Source organism: Pelophylax lessonae (assembly GCF_965119305.1).
Source record: "Pelophylax lessonae genome assembly, chromosome: 9".
Taxonomy (NCBI): Eukaryota; Metazoa; Chordata; class Amphibia; order Anura; family Ranidae; genus Pelophylax; species Pelophylax lessonae.
Genome location: NC_138776.1, coordinates 238,527,173 through 238,553,472, shown reverse-complemented (window position 1 = coordinate 238,553,472; position 26,300 = coordinate 238,527,173). Strand labels below are relative to the sequence as shown.

The 26,300-nt window shown below is 47.2% G+C and overlaps 1 protein-coding gene across 1 annotated transcript in view; it reads left to right on the top strand.

The window, feature by feature from the left end:
• The first annotated feature begins 9,213 nt into the window (after positions 1–9,213).
• Positions 9,214–26,300, top strand: part of NDUFV1 (NADH:ubiquinone oxidoreductase core subunit V1) — a 40,787-nt gene continuing 23,700 nt past the window's right edge. The window contains exons 1-3 of the mRNA XM_082266744.1: positions 9,214–9,334; positions 22,162–22,273; positions 25,740–25,819. Coding sequence (XP_082122870.1) covers positions 22,178–22,273; positions 25,740–25,819 — 176 coding nt within the window. The 5' untranslated portion in view covers positions 9,214–9,334; positions 22,162–22,177. The remainder of the gene's footprint in view (positions 9,335–22,161; positions 22,274–25,739; positions 25,820–26,300) is intronic.

The following is a 26,300-nucleotide window of genomic DNA, read 5'->3' as shown; positions in this document are numbered from 1 at the left end:
CGTCGTCAGACGATAACGAGCCACTTTGCCGCAGTAGTACTACGGTACTCAGTGGCAAAGTGGTTAAATTGTTTTAATGGGAGGAGGAGAGGAGGGGCTTTCTTAGCTAAGCACATCCTCCTGCCTGCATGCCTGAGCTAAGGGAAGATGGATTCCACTAGTTAATGCTACATGAATCATCTACCCCTACTCTGAACCCCCCCTAGAAATACTAGGGGGGGTTCAAAGTGATTTTTTGGCAAAATACAACAAGGAGACATGGATGGGAGAATTTGCTTTCAACATTAGAATTGAATTAAATATATTTTTGGCTTTAGGTGATCAGATGCAGTGTATTTCCATTTTAATAAAGAGCTGATTCCCTCATCCACAATGAATGTGCTGTTGCATTCTGCCAGGGTGGAGCCTTCCCCGCCGGCAGAATATAATGGTCAGTATTACAGGTTATAACCGGCAGCACTGATTGTTCAGGCAAAACCCAACAGTGACAGGCTGGTTATACACAAGTCGATCAATAGACCTGGTTTTTGGTTGAACTAGATCAGTGATGGCGAACTTTGGCACCCCAGATGTTTCAGGACTACATTTCCTATGACGCTCATGCACTCTGCAGTGTAGATGAGCATCATGGGAAATGTAGTTCCAAAACATCTGGGGTGCCAAGGTTTGCCATCACTGAACTAGATGGACTTGTGTCTTTTTTCAACCTATGTAACCTAATAGCCCATACATGGATCGAAATTCCTGCTAAACTGGCTGAATTTCAATCCATGTATTACTGGCTTTAGCCAAGCTAGTCATTATTTCCCTTTGGTATTTGCAGGATAGCTTCTACAAAACTCCCAGCTGCCCACCACAGCTTCTACTGCCCATAACAACTCTTAGAAATGCCCATCATAATTTGAAGCAATACCTGCTGGCCTTCCCGGTTCTTACTACCCATCACAGCCCCTAAGAATACCTACTTCTCCTACAGCTCAAGAGAAAATAGTTCCTAGGGCCCACTCTGGTGAGGTAAGGACACTAGAGAAGAACACTCAGCGGATGTTCCCTAATCAGTATGGTGGCTATGTGAGGCTACATAAAAAAGACTACATATCCTAATGGACCTTTAGGTAAGTAAAGGAAGAGGCTATGGGGCTTATCCCAACACACTGGCATGCAACGGTGAAAGAATGGATCACAAAAGTACATTATATATGTTTGAAGAATTAATAAATCAAAATATTTGAAATAAATATAAATAAATAAATAAAAAATTGTCGAAGGAACCCTGGGGTTGCAGTTTTTGCCCTTGCACCTTGTGCTCTAAGGTGCATCTCTGCTAGCAGTCTTCTGTTCTCCGTGTTCCTCCGTGTATGACCTGGCTTGGTTGACGACTCTCCTGGCTCTCAACCCCGCATCGGCAGATGACCCGGCATCAGTAGACTACCCGTTTCTGGACTCAACCCCAGCTTCAATGACTACCCGCTTCTGGACTCGACCCCTGCTTGGATGACTACCCTCTTCTGGACTTGACCCAAGCTTGTTCCTGCTCTCACTTCCTCACTCTTGCTATGCGTATATTGTTGTTTGCTTCAATAAACTGCTTTATTTTACTTGCATCCCTGTGTGATCTGGTTTCCTGGCACCCTGACAGTACGCAAGGGCCATGAATCCTGGCGATGCAGGTACTTCTACGCTCCCCATCCTGGTTACTAGGCTCAATCAACAAGATCACCTTTTGGGTCACTTCGTCAGGCGTTGCAGACGTTGCTTGCCCACCTTGCTCCTGGTGCTGCTAGCCCAGTGGTTCTTCATGTTGTTACACCTGCTGCTGCTCCTGCAGGAATTTTTTTTTTACCAAAAATATGTAGAAGAACACATATTGGCCTAAATCAGGGGTGGGGAACCTTTTTTCTGCCAAGGGCCATTTGGGTATTTATAAAATCATTCGGGGGCCGTACAAAATTATCAACTTAAATATGTGCCTATTATATTTGGTCTAACATTTAACTCACCCCTAATGTGATGGCTGCAACTGCTTCTCTTTGGTGAGGTGTGTGATGTTAGCTGGTATTGATGATGTTGCTACTCGCAACTGGTTTTCCTGGTTTGCATCGGTCAGTATGGAGCGCAGTCGACTCTTTGTGGTGGTATGTTTTGAAAATAACTGCTGGCGGGTATAGCTGGCTGGTACTGCTGGTGGGTACAGCTGGTTGGTACTGCTGGCTTGTACTGTTCTGTTGGTACTGCTGGCTGGTACTGCTGTGGGTACTGCTGACTCAGGCTGGTACTGTGCTGTAGGTACTGCTGGCAGGTAATGCTGTGGGTACTGATGGCTCAGGCTGGTACTGCTGGCTGGTACTGTGCTGTGGGTACTGCTGGCTGGTACTGCTGGCTCAGGCTGGTACTACTAGCTAGTACTGCTGGCTGGTACTTCTGTGAGTACTGCTGGCTGGTATTGCTGTGGGTACTGCTGGCTCAGGCTGGTACTTCTGGCTGGTACTGTGCTGTGGGTACTGCTAGCTGGTACTGCTGTCGGTACTGCTGGCTGGTACTGTTGTGGGTACTGCTGACCCTGGCTGGTACTGCTGTGGGTACTGCTGGCTCTGGCTGGTACTGCTGGTTCTGCTGTGGGTACTGCTGGCTCTGGCTGGTACTGTTGCGAGCACTGCTTGCTCTGGCTGGTACTGTTGCGAGCACTGCTGGCTCTGGCTGGTACTGTTGCGAGTACTGCTGGCTGTGGCTGGTACCGCTGTGGGTACTGCTGGTTCTGGCTGGTACTGCTGTGGGTACTGCTGGCGCTGGCTGGTACTGCTGTGGGTACTGCTGGTACTGTTGTGGGTACTGCTGGTTCTGGCTGGTACTGCTGGCTCTGGCTGGTACTGCTGTGAGTACTGCTGGTTCTGACTGGTACTGCTGTGAGTACTGTTTGCTCTGGCTGGTACTGCTGGTTCTGGCTGGTATTGCTGTGTGTGCTGCTGGCGGGAAATGCTGGCTAGCAGCGGCGCCGTGCTGGAGGAAGAGGCGATGTTCCCTTTATTGGTCACAGGCGGAGGGCATTTGATATCACTCCGCCTGTGACTCACTCAGACTGTTGGAACAGAGCCAGAACTATACAGGAAGCATCAGCTCAGTTCTGACAGATCAGCTGAGAGACACAGACTCAGCTGCACGGGGGGGGGGGGGTTCAGACCAAATGATTTCTAGGGCCGCGTAGGTTCCCCACCCCTGGCCTATATTAATGAAGAAATTTGTTGTTTTTTTTAAATTTTTTTTTTATTGACAGTGTCAGATCTGTCCGCCACAATGTTGTAGTACTGCTAAAAATCGGTGATCGCCGCCATTACTAGTAAAAAAAATAAAAATGACATCAATCTATCCCATAATTTGTAGACGCTAGAAGGTTTGCGCAAACCAATCAATATACACTTATTGGGATTTTTTTTTACCAAAAATATGTAGAAGAACAATACATATTGGCCTAAATTGATGAAGAAATTAAAATTTTTATATTTATTTATTGACACTTCATGTCAGATCCGCAACTGCGTAGTCCTGCTAAAAATCGCATGATCGCCGCCATTACTAGTAAAAGAAATAAATAAAGATTCCATAAATCTATCCCATAGTTTGTAGACGCTATAACTTTTGCACAAACCAATCGATATACACTTATTGGGATTTGTTTTTTTTTACCAAAAATATGTAGAAAAACACATATTGGCCTAAATTGATGAAGAATTTCGATTTTTTTACATTGTTTTTATTGGGTATGTTTTATAGCATAAAGTAAAAAATATTGCTTTTTTTTTCAAAACTGTCCATCTTTTTTTCTTTATAGCGCAAAAAATAAAAACCGCAGAGGTGATCAAATACCACCAAAAGAAACTCTTTTTGTGGGAAAAAAAGGACATTTATTTTATTTGGGTACAGCGTCGCATGACCGTGCAATTGTCAGTTAAAGCAACGCAGTGCTGTGTCGCAAAATATGGCCTGGTCAGGAAGTGGGGTGAACCTTCCGGAGCTGAAGTGATTAAAGCAAACAAAACCTTTGGCACAACATACATGTTCTAATTTTCCTAACAAATTTTAATTTGAAATTTTACAACATGCTAGTGTACTCAGTCTAACTGACCTATGTCTGCAGGGGTGACAGTCCTGGCAGTGTTGTCAATACATATCCTGTTCACCAATTATCAGCTGGTGATTTGGCTGAACAACTAGAACACAGGTTCTAATTAGCTCATTTACATCTCATTATAATAATCCGATTGAAATTTAAAGCTATGTTTAGGACTTGGTCAAAATAAATTAACACTTGACTATTTACCTTGACTGCAGTGTGTTTTAAAATGTTGATTTTTGCTAGAACAAATGGGAAGCAGATGAGACATAATAGGCAAAGTCTGGTTCGAAATTGCGCGGTCATGCGACGCTGTACCCAAATAAAATTAGTTGAAAACAGCCAATCAGGTTTAACCACTTTAACCCCAAGCCTATTTTTGACACTTTTTGTTTACAAGTTAAAATCAGTATTTTTTGCTAGAAAACAAACTTAAAACCGCCAAACATTATATATATATATATATATATATATATATATATATATATATATATATATTTTTTTTTTTTTTTTTAGCAAAGACTCTGGAGAATAAAATGGCGGTCATTGCAATATTTTAGTAAGCGGTATTTGCGCAGCGGTCTTTCAAACGCCATTTTTTTTAATGAAAAATCAAATTTCACTGCATTTAAAAAAAACTAAACAGTAAAGTTAGCTCATTTTTTATATATTGTGAAAGATGATGTCACGCCGAGTAAATAGATACCCAACATGTTACAGTTTAAAATTGCGCACACCCGCGGAATAGCGACAAACTACAGTCAATAAAAATCTCCATAGGCGACTCTTTAAATTTTTTTTTAACGGTTACCAGTTTAGAGTTAGAGTGTAGCTCTTTCTTTAAAATTATTGCTCACGCTCTGGCGATCGCGATGATACCTCACATGTGTGGTTTCAACAGCGATTTCATTTGTAGTGCGACTTCCATATACGTTTTCTTTCGTGCGTGAGCTCACGGCGACAGGGGCGTCTACAATTTTTTTTTCCTATTTATTTTATTTTTTTCTTTTAATTTTAACACAGGTTTTAAAAAAAAAATAGATCTGATCACTTTTATTGCTGTCACAAGCAATGTAAACATCCCTTGTGACACCAATAGGCAGTGACAGGTACTCTTTATGGAGGGATCGAGGGTCTAAAAGACTCCAAACCCCTCCACTGCACTTCCATGTATTCAAAATGCCGAAAACAACATTTTTGAATACATTCACTTTTTGAAACTTCCGTCTTTGGCAGCAGAGTAACCCGGATGTGACGTCATGGACACCGCCTCCGGGTTACATCATCGGAGACCCGATTGAAGCCGCTTCTGGCTTTGATCGGGACTCCATCCAGCCGGCAGATGCCGCGGAAGGCGGTGGGAGAGGGGTGGGGGATGTCCCCTTCTGCTCGCCGGGGTAACGATTGAGCGGCTCCCGAGCTGCATCGGTCATTACCGCTGGAAAGCTGACCGCCAGGCTCTAAAAAACGGTACCAGGATGATGCCTCTATCTAGAGGCATCACCCCGGTACAACTACGCAAAATCAGCCGACGTAGGTCTACGTGGCTGGTCGTAAAGTGGTTAAGCCGCCAAATTCCCACTGCTGCCCATAAAGCAAAAGCAAACATCTGATTGACTGCTACAGTCAACCATCACTTTCCTTTATCTTTTTGTTCCCCCAATTTCCAATATTTGTCTAGAATTGGCGCAATTTTATCATTTTCTGCAAATTGCATCACCTTTTTATAGTTCTGTGTCGGTCCTAGGTATTTCCAATAGAAAAATGGAAGCGTTTCTCTCTCCCTATGAATATTTTATATAAAATTTAGATCAGTTTTTTGGATATGTCAGCTGCAGCCCCTCCTCTCTAAGTCCCGGTTTACGTTAGTGCAATGAGGGAAACCCTGCGATTCAGTGCTGGTTCTTGCATCGCACCTGAATCACGCACTGGTTCACACTGAGATTTGCGAACTGCTGTGGGTGTCAATCTAACGTTAAAGATACCCAGTGGCGGCCTGTCCATTGGGGGCGCGGCCCCCCTATCCATGCGTCCAGCCCCATAATCTACATGCAGGGCGCCGGATGCATGGATTCCAATGGGGGATTTTTTATTTATTTATTAAGCACGTGATTAGAGCCAGAGGCTCTAAAAGGGTTAAAAAAAAGGGTGGGCTCGGGGCGCAGAGCACTGCGCCCTGAGCCCACCCAGTTGTGTGACAATAGCGAATGAATATTCGCTATTATTACACTGATTCTCCTCCCAGTCAATCAGGAAGCGGGTCCTGAGACCCGTTTCCCGATTGGCCGAAAGGAGAGGCCATGCTATTGGAAAAGGAGGAGGAGACGCAGGGGAAGCAGCTGCCCGGGGAAGCCGCTGCCTGCCCTCCAGCCCTCCACGTCAGTCCAGGGTGAGCGAGCCGGCGAGGGGGGGGGGGTGTTATGGTGTGCGAGTTGGTGTGGTCCAGGGGGGGATATGGTGTGGTCCGTCTGCCGCCCCCCCTCCCTGGCCCATGGAGCACCAGCCGCCACTGATGACACCCCCACATCGGTTCGCAGATCGCAGTGCAAACTGGTAAATGGTGCTGGAATCGGATCGGATAGGTTTCCAGTGTGGACCAAAAAAAAGGGTCCTGCACCATTTTGGTGTCAATGCGATGCGATTTCAGCCATAAGGCTGGGTTCACACTAGTGCAAATTGAATGCGGGTTTCCCCTCATCCAATGTCAATAGAGCCGGTTCACAAAGCTCCGGGACAGCCGCGGAGCGGTTTGCAGGAAATTCGTGTGCATCTTCTGGTCCGTTTCAGGCCTGAATACAGCCAACAATTTGGACCGAATTTGGACCTGAAACGGTGAACAGGATGCACCGGACCTCTTGCTGTGAGCCCGCTCCGCAATCCAGTGTGAACCCAGATTAATATTCGCTATTGTCACACGGATCCTCCTCCTGATCCTCCTCCTGGCAAATCAGGAAGCGGGTCCCGAGACCCGTTTCCTGATTGGCCGAAATGTGAACAATTGCCATTGGCCAAGGAGGAGGACTCGGGAGACACGGAGGATTGAGGAGAAGCCGCCGCTGCATCAGGTAAGTGCACGCTGGTCTCTCTGCACACTGTGGTCACTCTGCAATTAAGGGGGCACGCTGTGGGCATTCTGCATTGAAAGGGGGCACGCTGTGGGCACTCTGCATTAAAAGGGGGCACGCTGTGGGCACTCTAAAGTTGTTGTTGTTAATATTTTTTAACTTAATTCTGAATAAAACATTTAACAGTGCAATTTTATGAGATATTTTATGAGGGCGTGTTTAGGGGCGGAGCAGGGTAGGGTTTGGGTGGGGCAACAAGTGGCGAGTAACTCTTAAGGCCTGGCTAGTAGCTCATAACTTGAAATTTTGAGCCCTGTTCTTCAGTATACAGAAGTATTCATCACAAACACAGAATTAATTACATAATTAGATATTTTAAGCTTTGATTGTACATGTAGCACCCTCCTAGATAGGTGTTAGTTAGTGTAAATAGTTTGCTCTACCTGCTTTTCAGGGGAGCAGCAGGTAAACCATAGTCTGCTCCATCTGCTTATCAGGGAGCGGGAGGAGGACTCGAGAAGAAGCCGCCCGCCTGGAGTCCGGGACCTGCTCCAGGTAAGTGCACTGGTCTGGGGGGGGCACACTGCATTGAAGGGGCACGCACGCTGAACTCTGCATTGATTGGGGGGCACAATGTGGCACTCTGCATTGATTGGGGACAATGCTGTGGCCCTCTGCAATGATTGGGGACAATGCTGTGGCGCTCTGCATTGATTGGGGACAAGGCTGTGGCGCTCTGCAATGATTGGGGACAATGCTGTGGCGCTCTGCAATGATTGGGGACAATGCTGTGGCGCTCTGCATTGATTGGGGACAATGCTGTGGCGCTCTGCAATGATTGGGGACAATGCTGTGGCGCTCTGCAATGATTGGGGACAATACTTTGGCGCTCTGTATTGATTGGGGACAATGCTGTGGCGCTCTGCATTGATTGGGGACAATGCTGTGGCGCTCTGCATTGATTGGGGACAATGCTGTGGCGCTCTGCATTGATTGGGGACAATGCTGTGGCGCTCTGCATTGAAAGGGGCACGCACACTGAACTCTGCATTGATGGGGGCACGGCACGGCACGGCACAATGTTCATTGCATTGAAGGGGGCACAGCACAGTTGCATTGAAGGGGGCACGCACGCTGAACTCTGCGTATCTAGGAGGACATTCTATCCTCCTGCTGGGGCAGGCATGTTATCAGTTGCTACCACGCTGACAATTCTAGCAACCAACTGATGAGATGGGCACAGCGGGGGGAACCTGACCCTAGGTGTAGGCCAGATAAGACCCTTTAGGGCCATGATTTGGAGACTCCTGTGATGTCGGATGATATAGCTTTGCATAATGCCTTCCCCCAGTTGTATCATTAAAAAATAAAAACCAATGACTGTACATTAGGTCAGAAGGCCATGTTATGGCATTGTACTGGGGCCAGGAAGGTCACACTTCATTGCCCTCCAGGGTGACATGACATTGGACCTGATTATGATACCATCTGTGACTCACAACCCCCTAAGACCTTATTTAATAGAGCTGTTATGAAATGCAAAGAGCAATAACCCATCCAGATTCCATTTCTCATTCATCGAGCATGTCCTCCCCCCAGAGGCCGCTGACCCCCCCCTGTAGGTGCTATCATTTTATCCATGGAGATTATTTCTGTTTTTTTTTTACTTATCTTTGTTCTTCAAAAAAAGTGACACTAAACTCATTATTTTTTTACATCAGTCTTTCTGAAATATCAAGAGTTCCATGGCTGTTTTTTTTTTAAAAACGTTAATTAATACTTATTAAATGATATATGTTTTATTAAATTATAATTATTCAATTAATAATTCATATGAATACATGATTATTAATATTATATTAGTGTTAATTAATAATTATTAAATTCTATTATTATATATGTTTATATGACATTTAAATGCAATGGCTTTAAATTTATATAATGGTGATATAATCAACTTTGTTTACTCAGTCAGCCTACTTCAGAGCTAACATGCGCAGTAACTGCAGGGATACAGACTGTCATGCTACAGTGTTTTGCCGCCCGCAACAAACATGGCCGCCAGGCGTTCAGGAACTTCACACGGCGCATGCGTCCCACGTGACGCGTCATAAGGGCCCGGAAGAGGAGGAGGAGAGCTTGCTTGTGGCCGCTGCTGAAGGTGACTTTTTTTTTTTTTCTTTATAAACATTGTGTTTTGGGGGTTTTATAACAGAATGTTGTCACCTGTGGGGGGTCTCAGGGTGAGGGGTGTGTGAGGACTGCCAGGAGGGGTGACACATGGCCTTTACATTCATAGTGTGCTTCTTACATAAGAAGGGAAGCTGTGTGATTACATAAACCATCCTCCTATACACACAGACAGAACCAATACTGCATACAGAACCAGAACCTGCTACTTCATCTCATATTCCTTGTCTGTCAAACTGCAGGAGCACCTAGAATATCCAGGGGGGTCTCATATAATATACAGGGGGGCTCATATAATATACAGGGGGGGGTATCATATAATATACAGGGGGGGGTATCATATAATATACAGGGGGGGTCTCATATAATATACAGGGGGGGTCTCATATAATATACAGGGGGGTATCATATAATATACAGGGGGGGTATCATATAATATACAGGGGGGTCTTATATAATATACAGGGGGGTATCATATAATATACAGGGGGGGTCTCATATAATATACAGGGGGGGGTCATATAATATACAGGGGGGGTATCATATAATATACAGGGGGGTCTTATATAATATACAGGGGGGGGGGGTCTCATATAATATACAGGGGGGTCTCATATAATATACAGGGGGGTCTCATATAATATACAGGGGGGTCTCGTATATACAGGGGGGTCTCATATAATATACAGGTGGGGCTCATATAATATACAGGGGGGTCTCATATAATATACAGGGAGGGCTCATATAATATACAGGTGGGTATCATATAATATACAGGGGGTTCTCATATAATATACAGGTGGGTATCATATAATATACAGGTGGGTATCATATAATATACAGGTGGGGCTCATATAATATACAGGGAGGGCTCATATAATATACAGGTGGGGCTCATATAATATACAGGTGGGTATCATATAATATACAGGTGGGGCTCATATAATATACAGGGGGGTCTCATATAATATACAGGTGGGGCTCATATAATATACAGGGGGGTCTCATATAATATACAGGGGGGGTCTCATATAATATACAGGGGGGGGTCATATAATATACAGGGGGGGTATCATATAATATACAGGGGGGTCTTATATAATATACAGGGGGGGGGGGGTCTCATATAATATACAGGGGGGTCTCATATAATATACAGGGGGGTCTCATATAATATACAGGGGGGTCTCGTATATACAGGGGGGTCTCGTATATACAGGGGGGTCTCATATAATATACAGGTGGGGCTCATATAATATACAGGTGGGTCTCATATAATATACAGGGGGGTCTCATATAATATACAGGGGGGTCTCATATAATATACAGGGGGGTCTCATATAATATACAGGGGGGTCTCGTATATACAGGGGGGTCTCATATAATATACAGGTGGGGCTCATATAATATACAGGGGGGTCTCATATAATATACAGGGAGGGCTCATATAATATACAGGTGGGTATCATATAATATACAGGGGGTTCTCATATAATATACAGGGGGTCTCATATAATATACAGGGAGGGCTCATATAATATACAGGGGGTCTCATATAATATACAGGGAGGGCTCATATAATATACAGGGGGGTCTCATATAATATACAGGTGGGGCTCATATAATATACAGGTGGGTATCATATAATATACAGGTGGGGCTCATATAATATACAGGGGGGTCTCATATAATATACAGGTGGGGCTCATATAATATACAGGGGGGTCTCATATAATATACAGGTGGGTCTCATATAATATACAGGGGGGTCTCATATAATATACAGGGGGGTCTCATATAATATACAGGTGGGGCTCATATAATATACAGGGGGGTCTCATATAATATACAGGTGGGTATCATATAATATACAGGTGGGGCTCATATAATATACAGGTGGGTCTCATATAATATACAGGGGGGTCTCATATAATATACAGGGGGGTATCATATAATATACAGGGGGGTCTTATATAATATACAGGGGGGTATCATATAATATACAGGGGGGGTCTCATATAATATACAGGGGGGGGTCATATAATATACAGGGGGGGTATCATATAATATACAGGGGGGCTCATATAATATACAGGGGGGGTATCATATAATATACAGGGGGGGTCTCATATAATATACAGGGGGGGGTCATATAATATACAGGGGGGTCTCATATAATATACAGGTGGGGCTCATATAATATACAGGGGGGTCTCATATAATATACAGGTGGGGCTCATATAATATACAGGGGGGTCTCATATAATATACAGGTGGGTATCATATAATATACAGGGGGGTCTCATATAATATACAGGGGGGTCTTATATAATATACAGGGGGTCTCCTAGAATTACTTTATCATCAAAAAGTTTATTTCAGTAATTCTATTTAAAAAGTGAAACTGATTATATATAGATTCATTGTATTTATAAAGTTTATTGATTACAGCCAGGTACAGGTAATAGGTAATATATATAGATTTATTGCACCCAGAGTGATAGATTTCTATCTAGCAAGGACAAGAAAAGGGGGAAGGGTGTCAAAAGTTCTATTCGCTGATCTATTTCCATCATTTCTTTCTTTTAATTTCGATGATTATGGCGTTACAGCGAGTGACACCCCCAAAATTCTGCATCTCAGAAAATTTTAATATTATTACAATATTATTAATATTATTATTACAATAAGACTGGAGCTGCGCGATTCTGGATTAAATGAGAATCACGATTCTTTTGCATAGAATAAAGAATAAAAATCACGATTGTCGCCGTGACATCATCTTTTACATTCTACAAAAAAATTGGGCTAACTTTACTATTCAGTTTTTTTTTTTTAATTAATTAAAGTGTATTTTTTTTCCAAAAAACTGCGTTTGAAAGACTTCTGCGCAAATACAGTGTGACATTAAAGATTGCAACGACCGCCAATGCTCAACTACACTGCAGAGTGGAGGAGCATCATGGGAAATGTAGTTCCAAAACATCTCGTGTGCCAAGGTTCACCATCACTGCTCTGGGGTCTCTGCTAAAAAAAAAAAAAAAAATATATATATATATATATATATATATATATATATATATATATATATATATGATGCATGGGGGTTCTAAGTAGAGATCGACCGATTATTGGCAACACTGATATATCGAGGGCCGATATGCACTTTCCTTGATATATCAGAATCGGCCCCTGAGGTGACCAATATTACCAATATTTCGGAAAGTGCTTGTACCGGAGGTGATGCCTGCAGCTAGAGGCATCACCCCGGTACCGGCGTTCATAGCCGAGGGTCGGCTGACTTGTAGGCTACGTTCACATGTTGGCGTAGCAGATCGCGGGCAGAATCACCGCGATTCTGCCCGCGATCCGGAAATCATTGCAAATGGCGTGGCGCCTGTGCGTTGATTTGCAATGGCACCCCAAAAGCTGTGTGATGTTGCCGCAATTTCCGCCTGCCGAATCGCGGTAACATCGCACAAACAAAATCGCAGGTCGCATGACGCCCCAAAGAAGCTCTTGTACCTTTTTTGGGCGTCATGCGACCCGCAATTTTGTTTGCGCGATGTTACCGCGATTCGGCAGGCGGAAATCAGGGCAACATCGCACAGCGTGTCCCGTGATTTGCAATGATTTCCGGATCGCGGGCAGAATCGCGGTGTTCTGCCCGCGATCCGCTATGCCAACCGATGCAGCTGAGAAGCCACTTGGCTGTCATTACAAGGAGCGGGAGAGGTTGTCCCCTCCCCCCCCCTTCTCGCCGCCTTCCACGGCTCACCCGGGTCTCCCGTCCCACCGGGAGACCCAGCATCCTACCTGCAGGGCCGCCGAAGAGAAGACCCGGTGTAGCATGAAGATGTGTCCCCGTGAAAGCCGGTATCCCTGCCGCAAGTGCGCATGCGCCGGTCTTCATGTAAAAAACCCGGAAATGATGTCATGACCTCACTTCCGGGTACTCGGCGCCAAATTAAAAAAACTGACAGCATTCAAAACAGCCAAACTTTCTGAATGCTTTTCAGTGCCGAGGAGGGGTTTGGGGTCTTTTAGACCCCCCAGATCCCTCCACAAGGAGTGCCCGAAGGAAAAAAAAAAATGTTTACATGTCTGAAAATAACGGCCGATACCGTCATCTGATGACCAAAATATCTATTGGTCGATTACTAGTTCTAACTAAATTTCTAGCAAAAAATACTGATTTTAACTTGTAAGCAACAAGTGTCAGAAAAAGGCTTAGTCTTTAAGTGGTTAAACTGCCCTCATTTACATAGTTACATAGTAATGGAGGTTGAATAAAGACAATAGTCCATCCAGTTCAACCTGTGTAGGTGTGTGTGGCCGTAATCATCTCTCATACCCCTGAATGTTCTGATCTTTGAGATGTACGTCTAAGAGTCTTTTAAAAGTAGCCATACTCCCCACAGTTACCACCATTTGTGGAAGAGAATTCCACAATCTTGTAGTCCTAACAGTAAAGAACCCCCTGCGTAGCCTGAGGTTAAATCTCTTCTCCTCTAATCGCATTGTATGTCCTCGCGTCTTCTTACACTCCTTGCGACTGAATAGTTTTTTTTCTATGCTGAGATCACCATTGAGGTATTTATAAATTGCGATCATGTCCCCTCTCAGGCGTCTCTTCTCTAGGGAGAATAAATCAAGCGCTTATAAACGCTCTTCATAATTAAGGTCCTCCAATCCCCTAATCAGTTTAGTTGCCCTTCTCTGGACTCTCTCCAGCTCCAACACATCCCTCCTGAGGACTGGCGACCAGAACTGGACAGAATACTCCAGGCTCTCAGCGGGGGGAGCGTCCGTCTCAGGCCCTCAGCGGGGGGGGCGTCCGTCTCAGGCCCTCAGCGGGGGGGGGGGCGTCCGTCTCAGGCTCTCAGCGGGGGGAGCGTCTGTCTCAGGCTCTCAGCGGGGGGAGCGTCTGTCTCAGGCTCTCAGCGGGGGGGAGCCTCTGGCTCAGGCTTTCAGCAGGGGGGAGCCTCTGGCTCAGGCTTTCAGCGGGGGGAGCGTCCGTCTCAGGCTTTCAGCGGGGGAGCGTCCGTCTCAGGCTTTCAGCGGGGGAGCGTCCGTCTCAGGCTTTCAGCGGGGGAGCGTCCGTCTCAGGCTTTCAGCGGGGGAGCGTCCGTCTCAGGCTTTCAGCGGGGGAGCGTCCGGCTCAGGCTTTCAGCGGGGGAGGGTCCGGCTCAGGCTTTCAGCGGGGGAGGGTCCGGCTCAGGCTCTCAGCGGGGGAGGGTCCGGCTCAGGCTTTCAGCGGGGGAGGGTCCGGCTCAGGCTTTCAGCGGGGGGAGCGTCCGTCTCAGGCTCTCAGCGGGGGGGAGCCTCTGGCTCAGGCTCTCAGCGGGGGGGGAGCGTCCGTCTCCGGCTTTCAGCGGGGGAGCGTCCGTCTCCGGCTTTCAGCGGGGGAGCGTCCGTCTCCGGCTTTCGGCGGGGGAGCGTCCGGCTCAGGCTTTCGGCGGGGGAGCGTCCGGCTCAGGCTCTCGGCGGGGGAGGGTCAGGCTCTCGGCGGGGGAGGGTCCGGCTCAGGCTCTCAGCGGGGGGAGGGTCCGGCTCAGGCTCTCAGCGGGGGGAGGGTCCGGCTCAGGCTTTCAGCGGGGGAGGGTCCGGCTCAGGCTTTCAGCGGGGGAGGGTCCGGCTCAGGCTTTCAGCGGGGTAGGGTCCGGCTCAGGCTTTCAGCGGGGGAGGGTCCGGCTCAGGCTTTCAGCAGGGGGAGGGTCCGGCTCAGGCTCTCAGCGGGGAGCCCGCTCTCTGCTGAAAACGGGTCACAGGAGTGCAGAATCCATGATCCATAGGAGATGTACAGCCAAACAAGCTTTGGCTGACATCTCCTTTAAACATATTATAGAAAATCTCTCATATCAAAAACATATTCATATGACATCAACACCTTTTATATACTTAATGACAAAAAGATTCTAAAACATGTAAAACAGCAATAAATTGAAGGTAGCACTCCCTCATAAATGATGTGCTACAGTTCAAACAGAAAGAACTCAAAAAAAAAAAAAATACATTTTTTTTTACCTGTTTATGGCCCTTTACCCTTAAAAACGATGTGCTTAACTGAAAAAGCTTCCAAAAAGTCCACAGTTTATATCCAAAAACATAAAGAAAAAAGGATTAAGTGTTGAGGGCTCTTCACCCTTTTAAAATATGTGCTTCACCGCCGCGCAGGCGCTCCACCGCCAGCTAAAATGCTTGCTCACCTTGCAAGTGGATCTGTAAATTAGTACAGAACAAACGGCCTTTTAGGACACCAATCCTTCTATAGTATGACAATCATCTGGTCTCATCCACAAAGTATGGCTCCTAGATGTATGTGCCGACCTCAGCTGGCTGCATCTCCATACACTCCATACATGCATCTATATAAAATATATGTTTCACTTTTTGAATTGAATTACTGAAAAAAAAAACTTTTTGATGATATTCTAATTTTTTTGAGATGCACCTGTATGTAAACAGGACAGGAAGTGGGAGAAATCTCCCCAGTGGTGACACCAACAGGAAGAAAAGCATTTGTTTTCATGTCTAAAGAGACTGGCTGCTACTCTTGGCAGATTTTGTAATGTGACTGAGCTACTAACAACTGACCGAATTCTCCTACACTAATACTTATGCTAATTTGAAGAATTAACCCAGTTGCTATAATTATTAAACGTAAAATGTCATACTTGCCTGCTCTGTGTAATAGTATTGCACAGAGCAGCCCCCATCCTCTTCTCTTGGGGTCCCTCGCCAGCACTCCTAGCTGCTCCTTCTGTTCTGTGTCTGCCCCCATATCAGGACACCTATGGAGGCAGTAGTGCGGTCTTGCTACCAAGCTGGGCTGTGTGCATCCTTAGACTCACACAGCATGGCTTAGCCTGGTGACCCCCCCCCCCTACAGGATTTGATTGACAGCAGCAGCTGCCTCTGTGTCCTCTGAGAAAAGAAAGGGAGGCCAGCACAGCGTTGGATCCAGATTGGACTCCAGTAAGGGTATTGGGGGGGGAGGGGGGGGGGATTAAAAATGCCTTGCCCTTGGAACCACTTTAACCCTTAAAGTGATTGTAATGGCAGGAGTTGTTTTTTTTTTTTTTTTAACCACTTTAATACCGGGCACTTTCCTCCCTTCCTGCCCAGGCCAATTTTCCCCTTTTAGCGCCGTTGCATTTTGAATGACAATTGCGCGGTCATGCAACACTGTACCTACACCAAATTTATGTCATTTTCCCCTCACGAAAAGTTTGAAAAAAAAAAAAAAAGATTTTTTGTTTATGTTATACAATTCTGTAAATAAATACGTTTTTTCCTGCACTGATGAGGAGGCACTGATGGAGTGGCACTGATAGGTAGCACTGATATGCAGCATTGGTGGGCACTGATAGGCGGCACTGATAGGCGGCACTGACGGGCACTAATGGGCACTGATGGGCGGCACTGACGGGCGGCACTGATGGGCACTAATGGGCACTGATAGGCGGCACTGGTGGGCAATAATGGGCACTGGTGGGCGACACTAAAGGATGGCAATGATGGGCACTTGTGGGCAGCACTGATAGGGAGGACACTGGTGGGCATCACTGATGGGGAGGGCAATGGGGGGCTCCCTGAGCCCTGATTGCCATCCCTGGTGGCCATAGTGGGCATCCCTGGGGTCATAGTGGGCATCCCTGGGGTCATAGTGGGCATCCCTGGGGGATCTAGTGGCATCCCCCCCCGAGGGTCTGCACTGGTAATCAATGATCTGATTACCAGTGCCGACCCCCCCCCCCCCCCCTGTCAGGGGAGCCGCCGATCTGCGCTCCTTTACTCGTGCCTGTCAGGCACGAACTAAGGAAAGCCGATCAACGGCTGTTCCTATTTACTATGTGACCAGCTGTGATTGGACACGGCTGATCACATGGTAAAGAGCCTCCGCCAGAGGCTGTATTATCCTGCCGCCGTCATATGACGTCCGGTCAGGATAACACAACCACATTCCCGCCGTCATTTTGTTATTGGGCGGGCGGGAAGTGGTTAATGCATTCTATAAGGTAAAAACCTTTCTGCATGCAGTTCCTCTACTTACCTGAGCCCGATCTCAATCTCGCCCTCCTTATTGGCTCTTGTTGTAATCACAGCCATTGAGGAGGGAGCTGGCGGCGGCATGGCCAAGCCCCATTCTGTGTGTCTAATGAGCCACCCACAATCGCTCCTCGCTGAGAGAGAAGGACGGTCAGCTGTTGTAAACACAGCTGACCATTCTTCTCTCTGGAATGATCACAGAGCGCCTGTGATCCTTCTATATAGGAACACAGGTCTCTATGGTCATTTCACAAGCCACGCCCCCATACAGCTAGAAACGCCCCTAGGTACACATTTAACCCCTTGATCACTTACAGGGTTAACCCGTTCCCTGCCAGTGTCATTATTACAGTAACAGTGCATATTTATAGCACTGATTACTCTAGTAATGTCACTGGTACCCCCAAAAGTGTCAAAAATGTCAGTTAGGAGTCCGATCTGTCCGCTGCAATGTCGCAGTCCTGCAAAAAATCGCAGATCGGCGCCATTACTAGTAAAAAAAAAACCGAAATGACATAAATCTTTCTCGTAGTTAGTAAACGAGGATAACTTTTGCACAAACCAATCAAAATACTTTTATTGCAATTTTTTTTTTTTTTTTTTACCCAAAATATGTAGCAGACAATTTGGCCTAAAATGTTAAAAAAAAATTTGATTTTAAATTTTTTTTTTGGGAATGTTATATAGCAGACAGTGAAAAATATTGTTTTTTTTTTTTTTTCTGAATTGTCGCTCTTTTTTGTTTACAGCACAAAAAATAAAAATTGCAGAGGTGATCAAATACCACCAAAAGAAAGCTCTATTTGTGGGGAAAAAAGGACGTCAATTTTATTTAGGTACAGCGTCACGTGACCGCGCAATTGTCCGGTACTGAAATTTGTCGCCACTTCATGAGCACATGCAAATTTAAGGGCATCTATCTAGTTACTCGGTGCAACCTCATATTTTATACTTTACCAAAATATTGGGTAAGTTATTGCGTTTTTGTGCCACCTAAAATTACCTTTAACCACTTCAATACAGGGCACTTTCACCCTCTTCCTGCCCAGGCCAATTTTCAGCTTTTAGCGCTGTCACACTTTGAATGACAATTGCGCAGTCATGCTACATCTGACATTTTTATCATTTCTTCACACAAATAAAGCTTTGTTTTGGTGGTATTTAATCACCTCTGGGTTTTTTTATTTTGAAAATAAGTAATTTTTCACCTTCACTGATGTGGCGGCACTGATAGGCTGCACTGATGAGGTGGCACTTATGGGCACTGGTGAGGTGGCACTGATGAGGAGGTACTAATGTCGCACTGATGGGCACTGATAGGTGACACTGACGGGCGGCACTGGTGGGCACTGGTGGGCAGCACTGGTGGGCACTGACGGGCAGAACTGGTGGGCAGCACTGACGGGCAGCACTGGTGGGCACTGACGGGCAGCACTGGTGGGCACTGACGGGCAGCACTGGTGGGCACTGACGGGCAGCACTGGTGGGCACTGACGGACAGCACTGGTGGGCACTGACGGACAGCACTGGTGGGCACTGACGGACAGCACTGGTGGGCACAGACGGGCGGCACTGGTGGGCATGCACTGACTGGCAACACTATGGGTTCTGATTGTGGGCACTGATGGGCATTGGTTGGGGGGACTTACGGGCATGTTTTTTTTTTTCTTTTCTGTAATCAGGGCACTGATGATCAGTGCCCTGATTACCTTTCCTAGGTTCCCCTTTTGAGGAGGAGCCGCTGATCGGCTCTCCTCGCTACACACTCTTAACAGTGTGAGGCGAGGAGATACTATAAACGGCACTTTCTCATTTGCATGTGACCAGCTGTGATTGGACACAGCCGATCACATGGGCAAAGAGCCATGTCATTGGCTCATTACCAAGATCGGGGTCACGCCGTGTCCTAGCAACATGGCGCGGCCACGATGGCTGCACTGCGCCATGTGCGTTATAGAAAATACCTTATTTACAGCGTTGCTGGGCGCTCACATGACCCGCCGGAGCGATTCTTTCCCGCTTCGAGCACTGCAGAGGGAGATGCCGGGATCCCGGCTGACGTTAGCCCTGGTCCGAGGACTGCAGGGGGAGGGGCCATTGACGTCAGCCGGAAGGAGTATGAGAGCTCCGGCGGGTCACATGAGCGCCCAGCGGCGCTGTAAATAAGGTATTATCATGTTACATACAGCTGGGAAGAGGCGGACTGGACATTATATAATACTTTTACAGCACAGATTACATGATTTTACAAGGAATTAAATCTTGAGCTTTTTTTGGGGAAGGGCTTATATTGCAGCCCTCCCCGATAATCAGACTAGGTCTTCTTTTCGGGGTAGGGCTTACTTTCGGGGAAACACGGTATCATTAAGTAACTTAGGAGAGAACATAACTTCTATTACCACAGATGACCCTGTCAAGAATGATATATCCATAAAAGCATAAAAAAAGAGCATCAGATCAACTTGTTAGGAAGAAACGGTAGTGGGGTCCGCTAACCATTTAGAGTAGACAAGGGATCGACCGATATAGTTTTTTTTGTTGCCGATACCGATATTTTGGCCATTGCATATCGGTATCGGCCGATCGGTATCGGCCGATATTTTGAACATTTAAAGTTTTTCAAAATAAACACAATTTTCGACACAAATCTGTTACTGAACCCATTCGTGGGTGGGTGGCTGGCTGGCACCCTGTGGTGGGTGGCTGGCTGACTGGCACCCTGTGGTGGGTTGCTGGCTGGCACCCTGTGGTTGATGGCTGGGTGGCACCCTTTGGTGGCTGGCTGGCTGGCACCCTGTGTGGTGGGTGGCTGGCTGGTACAGGTGCAGGGCCTGTGGGTGGCTGGCTGGCTGACTGGCACCCTGTGATGGGTTGCTGGCTGGCACCCTGTGGTTGGTGGCTGGCTGGCACCCTTTGGTGGCTGGCTGGCACCCTGTGTGGTGGGTGGCTGGCTGGTACAGGCGCAGAGCCTGTGGGTGGCTGGCTGGTACAGGCCCAGGGGTCAAAGCAAAGAAAAAGCGGCACCTCCAGCGATAAAAGAACCTATAATTTATTGAATAATCACAGGTCCAAAAATCGACATGACACAGGAGCACACAGTTCAGCAGACACGTTTCACACAAAGTGCTTAATCATTGCAATACTACGGACCCTAGCGAGCACCCAGCTGTGAAGAATACTGCAGTCCTTCATTGGAATTATCCACTACATTCAGCCTCTGAGCGGTGTGCACCCCCTTCTCTTTCCAGTTGGTACAGGCCCAGGGCCTGTGGGTGGCTGGCTGGTACAGGCCCAGGGCCTGTGGGTGGCTGGCTGGTACAGGCCCAGGGCCTGTGGGTGGCTGGCTGGTACAGGCCCAGGGCCTGTGGGTGGCTGGCTGGTACAGGCCCAGGGCCTGTGGGTGGCTGGCTGGTACAGGCCCAGGGCCTGTGGGTGGCTGACTGGTACAGGCCCAGTGCATGTGGGTGGCTGGCTGGTACAGGCCCAGGGACTGTGGGTGGCTGGCTGGTACAGGCCCAGGGACTGTGGGTGGCTGGCTGGTACAGGCCCAGGGCCTGTGGGTGGCTGGCTGGTACAGGCCCAGGGCCTGTGGGTGGCTGGCTGGTACAGGCCCAGGGCCTGTGGGTGGCTGGCTGGTACAGGCCCAGGGCCTGTGGGTGGCTGGCTGGTACAGGCCCAGGGCCTGTGGGTGGCTGGCTGGTACAGGCCCAGGGCCTGTGGGTGGCTGGCTGGTACAGGCCCAGGGCCTGTGGGTGGCTGGCTGGTACAGGCCCAGGGCCTGTGGGTGGCTGACTGGTACAGGCCCAGTGCATGTGGGTGGCTGGCTGGTACAGGCCCAGGGCATGTGGGTGGCTGGCTGGTACAGGCCCAGGGACTGTGGGTGGCTGGCTGGTACAGGCCCAGGGCCTGTGGGTGGCTGGCTGGTTACAGGTCCAGGGCCTGTGGGTGGGTGGCTGGCTGGTACAGGCCTGTTGGTGTGTGGGTGGCTGGCTGGCTGGTACAGGCCTGTTGGTGTGTGGGTGGCTGGCTGGCTGGCATCGGGCAGCTATGGGTGGGCAGCTATGGGTGGGTGTATGTATGTGGCGACTGTGTTAAACAGACTGTGTGCGCTGTACACTCACTGTCCCAAGACTCCCCGACTCCAGACGAGGCTGAGGGAGGCGGCCTAAGAAGGCAGAAGCTGTCCCAGTGCGCGGAGACGCGTGGCACAACATACGCAATGACGTCACGACAATATCGGCAATATCGGTAACCTCCGGAGGGCCGATTCTGATATATCAGGGAAAGTGCAAACCGGCCCTCGATATATCGGCCTTACCGATAATCGGTCGATTCCTAGCGTAGACCATACTTTGTAGTATTTCACAGGACACATAGGTGTGCTTTAAACAGTGTACATTTCACTCCACTTACTTCAGGAGACTCAATCCAGTGCTGGGAAGAGGAGAGCTGGGTCATGTGACCGGCTTTTCCTCCAATCTCAGAAAAGTTCAGCAGGAAAACTACAAAGGCACCCCAGACTTTGACATGGCCTGTGTTTTATAAATGGGATATACAATGTAGTATGAAATGATACTACAGTGTAATGGATAGCAGGGCCTTGGTGATCAGTTTGGAACATTTTACAAAGGGAAAGCGGTTATTTACCAATCTATTAGATGGGTTTTGTGTATTTGCTCTTACCAGTTTTGTTGCAAAAATGTTAACACCTCTAACATGTTTGTTGTACTTTTCATTGCATCACAGGCCATCTCCAGTCAGGATGATGCTCTCCCTCAGGCAGATCCTTCGTGCTTCACTCCCCTCTCCTGCACCTTCTGTCGCCTTTGCTAGATTTAACTCAACAGCACCTGAGCAGGTGAGTCAGCTCTCCCTTGATAGCAAGACAAAGATCAGGAATGTGCAAAGCAAGGATTATAACAAACTATATTGCATACCCTGACTTCTGTTCTGTACAAACTGAGAATGGCCTTGTAATACCTGCAGGTGAGTGTGAGGTTCTGACATTACTTTGATCAGTGGTGTAAGGTAAACATAGTATGAAACCCCTTTCCTCAGCATATCTTTAAGAGCCGGTTCACACTGGGGCGACACGACTCCTTACTACTTCGGGGGCGACTTGTGCATTACGACTTCGGAGCGACTTGCAGGGACTTCACATAATGGAAGTCTATGCAAGTCGCTCCGAGGTCGCCCCGAAATAGTACAGGACCCTTTTTCTAAGTCGGAGCGACTTGTGTCACTCCTATTAGAACGGGTCCTGTAGCAGTCAATGGACTGCGATGGAGCGCGACTTGTCAGGCTGACAAGTCGCCTGACAAGTCGCGCTAATGTGAACCGGTTCTAATTGTTCACTGCTTTTTGCAACTATTTAGCTAATGATACGATTTTCATCACAGTAAACGGTAGTGGATGCCAAATTACTTGTTACAGACTGGCAGTAATTTGCACTATGCTGGCTGTAGTGGAGGCACTGAGCTAGTAATGGTGAGTTCTGTTCGCTGATGTAGTACTATTGCTATGGATGTTTGCAGGGCTTTTTTTCACAGAAAATAGGTGCACCCCTCCTCCCCCCAAGTTGCCAATTGTACCAGCCCCAGTCCACCTTCTAGTGCTGCCCCTTGTATCTGCCCTCTACTCTCCTCTCAATAAACCCCCTAGCAACAGTAGATCCCCCAGCAGCCAGCAATAGTAGGCGTCCCAAAAAACAGTAGACCCACCAGCAACAATAGATCCCCAAGCAGCTGGTGGTCAGTGGAAAGCATGCCCACCTTACAGTGGTGCTCAGAATGTGACCCTTACATGTAGCTAAAAAGAACATATGGTTTATGCAGCTGGCTCTGCCAAGTGATGTTGACCCCAGTAACCATGCGGGCACCATCAAATTGGAGCTCAATCAGCCATACCTCAAGGAACCCAGAGAAATCTTTGAAGGAACCTAGGTTGCTTTACACATTCCATGGTGATTTGTATTTACAGTATCTCACAAAAGTGAGTACACCCCTCACATTTTTGTAAATATTTTAATGTATCTTTTCATGTGACAACACTGAAGAAATTACACTTTGCTACAATGTAAAGTAGTGAGTGTACAGCTTGTATAACAGTGTAAATTTGCTGTCCCCTCAAAATAACTCAACACACAGCCATTAATGTCAAAACCGCTGGCAACAAAAGTGAGTACACCCCTAAGTGAAAATGTCCAAATTGGCCCCAATTAGCCATTTTCCCTTCCCGGTGTCATGCGACTCGTTAGTGTTACAAGGTCTCAGGTGTGAATGGGGAACAGGTGTGTTAAATTTGGTGTTATCGCTCTCACTCTCTCATACTGGTCACTGGAAGTTCAACATGGCACCTCATAGCAAAGAACTCTCTGAGGATCTGGAAAAAAAGAATTGTTGCTCTACATAAAGATGGCCTAGGCTATAAGAAGATTGTCAAGACCCTGAAACGGAGCTTCAGCACAGTGGCCAAGACCATACAGTGGTTTATCAGGACTGGTTCCACTCAGATCAGGCCTCGCCATGGTCGACCAAAGAAGTTGAGTGCACGTGCTCAGCGTCCTATCCAGAGGTTGTCTTTGGGAAATAGACGTATGAGTGCTGCCGGCATTGCTGCATAGGTTGAAGGGGTGGGGGTGGGGGGGTCAGCCTGTCAGTGCTCAGATCATACACTGCATCAAATTGGTCTGCATGGCTGTCGTCCCAGAAGGAAGCCTCTTCTAAAGATGATGCACAAGAAAACCCGCAAACAGTTTGCTGAAGACAAGCAGACTAAGGACATGGATTACTGGAACCATGTCCTGTGGTCTGATGAGACCAAGATAAACTTATTTGGTTCAGATGGTGTCAAGTGTGTGTGGCGGCAACCAGGTGAGGAGTACAAAGACAAGTGTGTCTTGCCTACAGTCAAGCATGGTGGTGGGAGTGTCATGGTCTGGGGCTGCATGAGTGCTGCTGGCACTGGGGAGCTACAGTTCATTGAGTGAACCATGAATACCAACATGTACTGTGACATACTGAAGCAGAACATGATCCTATCCCTTCGGAGACTGGGCCGCAGGGCAGTATTCTAACATAACGACCCCAAACACACCTCCAAGACAACCACTGCCTTGCTAAAGAAGCTGAGGGTAAAGGTGATGGACTGGCCAAGCATGTCTCCAGACCTAAACCCTATTGAGCATCTGTGGGGCATTTTCAAACGGAAGGTGGAGGAGCGCAAGGTCTCTAACATCCACCAGCTCTGTGATGTCATCATGGAGGAGTGGAAGAGGACACCAGTGGCAACCTGTGAAGCTCTGGTGAACTCCATGCCCAAGAGGGTTAAGGCAGTGCTGGAAAATAATGGTGGCCACACAAAATATTGACACTTTGGGCCCAATTTGGACATTTTCACTTAAGGGTGTACTCACTTTTCTTGCCAGCGGTTTAGACATTAATGTCTGTGTTGAGTTATTTTGAGGGGACAGCAAATTTACACTGTTCGGTCCCTTTCACACTAGCGGACCGTTCAGATCCGCCTGTTTTTTTAGGCGGATCTGAACGGATGCCCAATGCATCCCTATGGGGCATCGGATGTCAGCGGAGACATGTCCGCTGACATCCGATCCAGTCCGTCAAATCTGGACGGATGGAAACCCTATTTTCCATCCGTCCAGCGGATCGGATGGGATCCATCCAATTCTCCCATAGAGAACAGCGGGGACATGACAGCTCTGTCTCCGTACACAGCGTGGAGACAGAGCTGCCATCCGCCTGCTCAGCGGGGGATCGGCGGATTTATCCACCGCTGAGAAACACAGAGTCCGCCGATGGACTCCCCTGTGTGAAAGGGGCCTTGTACAAGCTGTACACTCACTACTTTACATTGTAGCAAAGTGTCATTTCTTCAGTGTTGTTACATGAAAAGATATAATCCAATATTTACAAATTTGTGAGGGGTGTACTCACTTTTGTGAGATACTGTAGGTGTCTGTGCTACCTAATATGTGGGTACAATGCTTGGGATATATACTCATTGGGACTGAAGCAGTGGCTGGGAGAAGCTATGAAACATCTTCAGCATTACAGAAGAAGTCCAGCTGAATGGGAACAATTACTACTAACTATACCATGACCTGGATACATGAGAACCTTTACAGAAGACAATAGATAGTTGAACCACCTACTGGCTTCTTATGTGGCTTTAACAGTAAGATCTCTGTATCTACATTCCCCCAATCCCCTTCTGCTAACTGGATGTGGAAGTGAGGAGCTCTGGCATAACTAGGCGCAACTCAGCCATTTACAGTACAAAATTCACTTCTTAACTTTTCCTACTAGGCACCAAAGAAGACAAAGTTTGGGCCTTTGAGTGACGAGGACAGAATTTTCACTAATCTGTATGGACGCCATGATTGGAGGTGAGCTAAATTTCTTATGTGCTTGGCCTGTCTCTGCTAGATTTTCCTACTTTGTCCTATTTCTACTGGAAATGTCATTGTCAGTTGGGATTCTGTCTTTGTGCTTGCAGGCAGGTTTACCACCCATGGTTGTCTTCTTTATTATGTAAATCATGTCACCACAGTACTCATCGCATTACCATTATCTGATATAGCAGGGACCCTCAAACTACGGCCCTCCAGCTGTTGGGGAACTACACATCCCATGAGGCATTGTAAAACGCTGACATTTACAGACACGACTAGGCATGATGGGAATTGTAGTTCCTGAACAACTGGAGGGCCATAGTTTGAAGACCCCTGTGATATAGCATGGTCTTTGAAGCCAGCCATTGATTGACCAAATCTCGGCCTGTTCAGCAGGAACCAGCCAAGATTTAATCCATCTATGGGCAGGCTGGTTTTACTGACGTCAATTCATCGATCGACTTCAGTAAAACCA